Source organism: Passer montanus, unplaced genomic scaffold (genome assembly GCF_014805655.1).
Source record: "Passer montanus isolate IOZ18808 unplaced genomic scaffold, ASM1480565v1 scaffold1, whole genome shotgun sequence".
NCBI lineage: Eukaryota > Metazoa > Chordata > Aves > Passeriformes > Passeridae > Passer > Passer montanus.
The window spans coordinates 10,239,046-10,247,995 of record NW_024356504.1 but is presented as its reverse complement, the minus strand read 5'-3'; the positions used below and the strand labels follow the sequence as shown (position 1 = coordinate 10,247,995).

Below are 8,950 nucleotides of genomic sequence, written 5' to 3'. Positions count from 1 at the left end.
ATACATACATATATATATATACATACATATCACTGTCTGCCATGCAAATGACACAGATGCTTTCATATGTGATTCTTTTAGAAGGCAGGGGCTGTTTCAGGGATGCACCGTGGGATTAGATCAATAATGCCTATTAAGAAAAGTAAACCTAAAGCTATTTGAGGAATTCCAGATTGCACCAAAACCCTTCAGCTGTAGTTTAGTAAGCTCAGCTGAGCACGGCAGTTCTCAGCTGACGTGGTATCAGGTCTGGCTATGGGTCCACATGTCTTACAGGGTACAGAAGTGAAAGCAAGAAGCTGCTGTTCAGTCACTGAAGTACTGACCAGACCAGCTGTCAGGCTGTAAGAAGCACAGACCCGCGCACCCCGTGCGGGGCCGGGCTCCCGCGGTGCGTGCGCCCGCAGGCGCAGCTCGCCCGTGGCCCGGAGCCGGCTGGGCGGGCACGCCCGCTCCTGCCCTCCGCCCCCTGCCCCGGGGCAGCCGCGAGATGCTCCCACCGCCCCCGCAACGCAAACTCCTGCCTGGAAACACCGACTACCCCCGAAACTATCCAAGGCCTCTTTATGAAGACAAGCGAGAGAGCAATATCCTACCTATTCCCCCTGCTATCTTCTTTTTTTTTTTACAAGTGACTTCGTATGATGGATGCGGGACTAATCTTGTCCTTAGAAGTTACAAGGTTGAGCCAGGCCAGGATCTGAAAAAGCCCAGAAATGTTTCACCTTTATGTTCCCGTACAGGTTTGGGGAATAGTTGAGGCTTTTTTGGAGGGTGGGAAGGGGAGCTGGATGTTGATGACACCTTCAGGAAGTAAAATACACCAACATTCCTGGGTTAGTAAGAGAGAGCTAATTTCTTAGGCAATTTTAAAGTAGCTTTTCTTACTAATTTTTCCTTCTCTGTGAGCTAGGACAATAACATAGTGCAGTGTCGCACTGCTCTAGGAATTTTGCTTAATGTTTTGCATAATGATATATGACTGACCCATTACCTGAAACCACTGTCTTATATCAAAACTAAAACACAAATTTATTTCATACCTGCAGGTAAAGGAGGAAGTCTGCAAGACAACTGTGTCTTCCCTAGGTTTTTTACCTTCAAGGTATACTGGAATAATTTCAAAGAAATACAGAAGTATCCAAATTATTTCAAATATATACATTTGAAATCCAAAATATATTACTTTTTGTAAAGGTCTGAGATATTGCATTTAAGATACTAAAAACTGAGTGATTCCAGCTGTATTATTGGTTCCATAGTCATAACTTTAAAATAATAGAAATTGTATAGGGCAAGATGATTTTTATAAATGAGCTTATTTATTTCTGTGCACTACCAAACTTGTAGAAAAATTATTACATAAATATTTTATGCTTATTCCACGTAGAATTTTCAAGTTAACTACATACCTGTCCAGCACTGATTTAACTTTATTTTTTGAACAGCAACTTAAGAGTATGAAGTATAATATTTTTAAAAAGTATTTACATTATTGCATTAGTATGTAATTATTTTTAGCAACTGCCATATTAAAACACTAGCTATTCTGGACTGAAAAAACCATTCATATTAATTCAAATCAGGTATAGTTACTAAAAACATGCACATTGTCCTTCGAAGCACAGCACAGTTCAGGGCTTCTTCCTGTTAAGCTATATTGGCCCATGCGTACAGCGGCTACTCTTCACAAAAGAAATGAGAACACTCACATACACAAACAAAACAAAAAAAAGGATTAATCACCGCAGGTGCAATGCACACACCATGTCCCTCATTCTGCCACCTGTGTGTAGCAAGCCCTTGCCAGGGACCACGCCTGAGAGCCTCAGCAAAGGCATCAGCTGCCTGACGACGGCTCTGACACGGCCCCTAAAACCTCTAATAGCTCCTGCTCCCTCCTCTTGGCAAGCATGGATTTCTTCAGAGGGAAAGGAATTAAAGCAACTCTGTTGTGCTCCCAGGGGGTTATTTTGGTGACTGATCCTGGCTCCCCTATCCCAGAGTGAGCACTGTCTGCAGGAGCAGCTGTGGAGCCATCCCACATTGGACTTGCCCAACGGAGAATACCACTAGAGCTCTTCCCAGACAATTCAAAATTTGGCAAAAAGACATACAGTTGAACTGCATTTGTTTTTTTTTTGAATTCTAGAAAAACTCTTCTGGTCAGGACAACATCAGCATTTAATTTCATCTTGATGGTGACGAGTTGAGACTGAGCTAAGTCATGAAGCAACACATGATCTAGATCTCTCAATCCCCTCACTGCTGAAGCGGCTCCCCCTTAGTTTTACCAACCATTACTTGTCAATCTTTATAAAATTCATGCAATAAAAGACAAAGACTAAAATAATTACATAAAAAGGTTATTTTTATTCTTTTGGTTTGTTAGCAATGTAGTTATTTTTGGTAAAACAATTTCCTGCATGCAGTTCATCAGTACACTATCAGCCAATAATTTCCATAAAAGCAGGAGCCCATCAATATTCTAGTTCTTTTGTAAGAAATGCAAAGTGTTTCACTGTCCATTGCACAAGTTCACTATTCATCCTCATGAAGGAAGATTTTTGAATAACAAATTGTATTTAAAGTGTTTCTACTGCAGTGTGCACCAATAAGCAAAGCAGACAGTGTGAGATTAACTCTGGGGAAAAAGCAATGTTCCTATGACTAAGATCCCTGAAAATCAATAGACAGGATGATAACATAAAAAAAGCCTTCTATCTTGTTTCACATAAAAAGACCTATCTACGGATAAGAAAAAAAAATTGTACTGTCCATTTGTTTTAAAATTATTCCTTATTAAAAGCTACTTAAAGCAATTAGCAGAAATTTTCAATTACACATTGTATATTATGTTTTTGAACAGTAAAGTGTCAAAGACAGACAGCAATAAATATTAATAACAACAGGAAAATGTGTAATTTCTTATAGTGAGTAAAAAATGGTATAAAATAAAACTATTTTAAAAATAAAAATAATAGATATATGTTATAATTTTTTCTAGCCCCATATTTTAAGCCATCTATTTGTCCTGTATAGTCCACTACCGTACTGCATAATTGCTCATTACAACACTCACACAAAATAAAATCTATAATAGCAGCAAAATATTGCTTACTGGTACGAGGAATGATGGTCTTGTCAAACAGTTTTTCTTTTTACAACTTACATCTCTTCCCATGTTAAACTTTTAACAGCTGTAGGATAATAGCAGCAAGCATGCATCAGTTAGAGCTTCCAGTTATTTGAAGTATCACAGAATATATCATAATATCTACTGAAATGTTGTAAGCTAACTTACTAGGGTACATATTTGACACATATATGGTAATCAGGTCATTGTCGCCTTGTTCAAAAAGGTATCACTGTGTAAAACAACTGATTAAATAACACAGGGTATTTTACTTACACGTATAGTGTCAGCCTGAATGCAAAAAAATCATCTAAACCCCAGGGCAGGACAAAGCTGATTTCACTACATCTTTTTGGTCATCTCAGCTCTCTCTGGAAGGTTACATTACAGTGGAAACCTGACTAAATTGCCAAGAGGGTGTCAAAACCACATCTTTCATGTACATAATTTATGTTTCTAAGATCCATCCTTCCAAAGTAGAGAAAATGAAATCTGAGGTATACATTAAGGTAGTATTTGTCCCCAAAGGTACTCTGCTATCAACTTATACGCATAGCTTTGATTATTTTCCTAAGTGGGATACACTCATGAGAAATAAGTGCAGCAATAGACTTAGGAATAAATTATGGAAACTACTCATGATACTACAGGGTCAAAACATACCATGTAAAAAAAAATTATAATTTCCTGCAGGCAGAATTTGCCATTTGTAGCTTTTCTGTGAAAAGAATTGTTTGAATATATCAGGAATTATTAGCTATCTTGTACTCTGAATGTGAATTTTTTCACAGTTTCACAATTTTCCAAACAGGAGCTCTATGTAACATCATTTATTTAAACCACTGGATCTGAAACAGAGAGTACAATAAATTAAAAACTACTAAAAGGTAATAAAAATAAATACATTAAACTTAAAAGACTAAGTTACCAACCTCTTTTCTGTGAGAATTATTCCCTTGTTTGATATACGGACAAATTCTTTATCTGGACTCTGTTGGTTTTTTTATAATTTGGTGCTTCTTCGATCTATACCCTGAGGTTTGATAATCTGGAATCCTGGTTTTTTGCATTTAGAAGTGGCTTGACGAGAAATATGTTCATATTATGATGCCAGAATTACGTATTCCTGACATTTGTGTTCTCTGCACAGAAGAGCATTATTTAGTGTTTATCTAAATAAAGAGTATTTAGATTTTTTTCTCAGCACAGCAGAATTAATAAACAGTATGTTATTAAAGCAAATGAAATCATGAGCAAGAACTGACACACACAGAACAAAGATAAGAGATGAAATGTACACAGTGGATACACTTACTCCACAAAAATACAGGCTTATTAGGACCCATTAAGTGTTCCTATATTCCAAGCAGAAATTTTGTGTCTCCTCTCAATTAGTAACAGCTGATAATCAAAACTATTGTTCTGCAAGTTTGTTTCCTTATTACACACCAAGAGTTTACTAGTGACGGATCATTGTCTTGGACAGGCACTGACTGCAGTAGTGGGTAAATATGTAAAAACTTATAATTTTGGCATAATCCTCCAGTAAAAGTGCTACTGACAAAAACATATTTTCAAGCTTGCAAACATTCATGATGGTTTTACTTTTTGTTTCGTCTTCTGTCTTTTCCTTTGTCTTCTTTTTCTGATTTGTCATCTTCATATTTTTCTTTTTCTGGTTTTGTTACACTATCATAAGAAGGTGGAGCTGTGGTGGATGCAGACATATCCATTTTCTCTGGAGATGAGTTTTCACTCACCTTGCCAACAATCACATCCTCCTTTTTGATAAGCTGATCACCCCCATCTTTCTGATACATAAATGAAAGCTTCTTTACTGACTGTCTTAGAAGATGACGCCTGTAAGCACGCTGAATGATAGTGGCAGAAACTTCTTCCTGCTTTCGTTTCAGTGTTGTTGTAATTGGTTCATAGGAGACTTTAGAAGGATTGGCTGCCATAAACCGATCTTCCATCTGTATTCTGAGGGCATCCATCTCCCCACTTTCCCCCAAAACACGCTTTGTGAAAGCAAACAAGATGTCAAGGCAGTGAATTCTGTCACCGCTCACCACAGGTAAATCCATTGCAATAAGATGAACTGTGTTTGGTTTTGGTATATTAAGAGGAGGATCTAGAGAAGCTGCAAAATCAGACAGTTTGCTATATTCTATGAATTGTGTTGCACCAGGGTCATATTTTTCCCAAACCTCATAGAACATCTCAAAGTCATCCTCACCCAGGGGTTCAGCGCTTTCTTCAGTAGCAACACTGAAGTTCTCCAAAATCACAGCAATGTACATGTTCACCACTACCAGAAAGGATATGATAATGTAGCTGACAAAGAAGAAAATCCCAACAGAGGGATTGCCACAGTCACCTTTCACAGAGCTCCCTGGATGATCTTTATGGGGGTCACAGTCTGGCTCCCCACTGTTGAGAATTGGGGCGAGCAAACCGTCCCAGCCAGCGGACGTGGTGATCTGGAACAGGCAGATCATGCTGTTGCCAAACGTTTCAAAGTTGAACATGTCATCAATCCCAACCTCCCTCTTGACATAGGCAAAGTTGGACATGCCAAATATGGCGTAGATGAACATGACCAGGAAGAGCAGCAGCCCAATGTTGAACAAAGCAGGAAGAGACATCATCAAAGCAAAAAGCAGAGTGCGGATTCCCTTCGCGCCTTTAATGAGGCGCAGGATTCGACCGATTCTGGCAAGCCGAACAACTCTGAACAAAGTCGGTGACACAAAGTACTTCTCAATCACCTCAGCTAAAAACATACCTGTGAAACATAAAAATAAATGAAGAGAGTAAGTTTTTAACACAGATACATTTTCCACAGAAAAGTATAAACACGCTCCCCAGCTCTAGTTGTGGAATTAGTGGAAAATGTAATTGGAGATAAATTTTATCTGTTATGGATAATTTTAGAATTTTTCCCAGCACGTTTAGAAAATAACCCCAAACCTAGAAGTATTACAACTGATACAGAATTATTAAGAAAGTTAGCCCTTTCAAGTATGCATTTTGTTTCCTAAATAATCAACAGAAATTAAAATCACGTAACTCCTCTAATTTGCAGGACTTGACAGAGATAAAGCATTAAATACACATATAACTATATTTCATTTTGAACATAAGAATTTCTTACCTATTATTGAAAGAATAACAACGACAAAATCAAAAATATTCCAGCCAATGGTGAAGTAATAATAACGGAGTGAAAATATTTTGAAGACACATTCACCAGTGAAAAGGACAACAAAGACCAAGTTAATCCAATATAAAATATTTTGCATCAGATCACTCTGGTCATCTGTTTCTATCATCATTGTGATCATGTTAAGACAGATTAGAACCATAATGATGATGTCAAATAGTTGCTGTGTTACAATATCAAACACCAGACCTTGCAATTTGTTCTGAGGGAAGAAAAAAGAAAACGTTATAGTATTTTTAGGTAATAAACATCTGTTTACTCCCTCCCATTTTATTCTTCCTCTCCCAAAATATACAACCAAGCAAAAGGCTCAAAAGTCTAAGAAAACCATCATCCAGTAACTTATATGCCAGTTCAAAGTTTTTCTCTCACAACTCAACAAGCCTATATATCTTCATGTTCTTTGATTCTCTGCTTCCTCAGGCATAAAAAATGTGAGAGATTTTTCCTGCAGAACAGCACGTACATTTCAATTCAGAATGAAGGGGTAACTCTAATTAGGCTGAAACCATCTTACAGTTAAAGGAGAAATTTTATTATAACTGATGTACTGCTGGAATTTCTCTCCAAGTACAGATGACATAAGAACAGCATAATTCTTACCACTGGTCGAGGTATAGGTTTTTGTGGTTTCTTGGATCCCAGCTTCTTCATTGCATTGTAGTATTTCTTTTGCTCTTCTGTCATGAAAATGTCTTGTCCTCCAAGGTAAATTAATAAAAGAAACCCCAAATCTGATTACAGCCAAGCCTTCATATCCATTAATTCACAGCATTGCAGAACATGGTTTGAATGAGCCCTTTAGTCATCCTTATACATTGTTACCGAAACCAAAACATAATAATTATTTCAAAGGTTGTTAAAATATCTGATTAATCTTGAAGGAAAAATGGAAGAAATTATAAAGGAAAGAAAATCCCCAAAATTTCTATTTCTTATTTTAAAAAATACATACCCGATTAATTCAATTAAATAAATTTTAAAAACTACACCCAACTTGCAAAATACACATTTCATAGACACTTATAAATCTAGCATCATGAACTCCACATTGTAAATCAATCTACCAGAAATAAAAAAGTTTCAAAGGTACACTGTGAGCATATATGCCTTCAGGTAAAACATACAAAGAGAAGGAAATGACTGCTTTTAATTTTTAGGATATGCATTTTACCATGTGAGTACAGGTATCTCAGTTCACATGATATATGAACAGTGTATATGAAGCTTGATCATCCCCCTACACTGTAGCTAGATCATCAAAAGCACCTGTTTACTTTGGGATTTCTTGTCTGAATAAATGGATTTCTAGACTGGTGTAATACACACATGGAAACACTTATCAGAAATACAACTTACATTGTCAAGTAACTTGCTTTATTCCTTTCATACCTTTGTTTGTAAATGTACTCCAGGTATTCACGATATCAAAGCAGCGGCATATGGAAATGAACTTCAGAGTCAGGGGTGATTTTGTGACTTTGTCACACTGAATTTGTCAAATGTGGTGTCAATCTTATAGACAAAGTAATGATAAGTCTGCATGAAGGTGTGTTTAAATTTCAGCTGTGTCTATATATTGACATGAAGATTTAGAAGTCAAAAGAGACCGTCTTTAACAAACTCTCCTCATAAATCAAATATTCAAGTAACATTAACTTTTTGGAGAGTAAGAGTTTTGGAAGAAAAACAAGTTGATTTGATAATTATGGTAGAATTGTGCTGTGACTGTTGGAAGATTTCAGTCAGTGGGAAATAAATAAAAGAAGAGAGCCGTAAAGAAAGTCGGAACGACTTGGGGATTTCTTCTGCTGTCTCACTGATGTAATGGCTGTCACGAGAGAACAAGCCATCCTTGTCTCAGTGTACTGTCCTTAGGGAGAATATAAGCCTCAAGGCAAGATAACCAGTAAGGACCAGTTAGGAAATCAACAGTAGAACACTGCCTCCCTTACAGAACTAATGTAATGGAAGTAAGATGCAGACAGGAACCACAGAGTACTGTGTAGTTAAACACAAGTATACTGCAACATGAGGTCTTTCCCCATTCATATCCCAACATGCCCATATGTCAGTGATATGAAAAAAAAAAACAACGACAAGAAAAATACTGCTGGGTAGCCATGAACTGTGCAATCTGCACATTTCTACCAACACACATGCACCGATAAATTCAAAACACAGACAACTAATGCTTGCTAATTTCCTACATGAAACAGAAGAATACAATATATATATAGAATTTTTCCCAGCCTGAGTAAGGTCACCTTGTTATATATCGACTGCCAAAAATGCCAATAACATGTATATAATCTTAGTCTTGCTCTCAAAGGATGAGAAATGGATCCACCCTCCTGCTAAGTACTGGATGCCCCTGAAGCCCACTCCAAAGAAGGTACAAATATTTTGAAGGATGAAGATGCCACCATTTATGGTTTAAATAGCAAGTACACTTTGATTTGCCACCACAGCCTGTATTTTCATCTATTTACATGTCCCTAGAGTTCCTGACACAACCCTGTGTTCATTTAAATAATAGAAACAGCTTAAATTGAAAAGAAAACCTACACATTTTCAAATGACACTCA

At 37.1% G+C, this 8,950-nt stretch overlaps 1 protein-coding gene across 1 annotated transcript in view; it reads right to left on the bottom strand.

Annotated features, from left to right (window-relative positions):
• Nucleotides 1–2,353: 2,353 nt before the first annotated feature.
• LOC120497431 (sodium channel protein type 2 subunit alpha-like) overlaps nt 2,354–8,950 on the bottom strand; it is a 67,427-nt gene continuing 60,830 nt past the window's right edge. The window contains exons 25-27 of the mRNA XM_039698947.1: nt 6,966–7,070; nt 6,294–6,564; nt 2,354–5,924 (exon numbers count right to left, since the gene is read on the bottom strand). Coding sequence (XP_039554881.1) covers nt 4,738–5,924; nt 6,294–6,564; nt 6,966–7,070 — 1,563 coding nt within the window. The 3' untranslated portion in view covers nt 2,354–4,737. The remainder of the gene's footprint in view (nt 5,925–6,293; nt 6,565–6,965; nt 7,071–8,950) is intronic.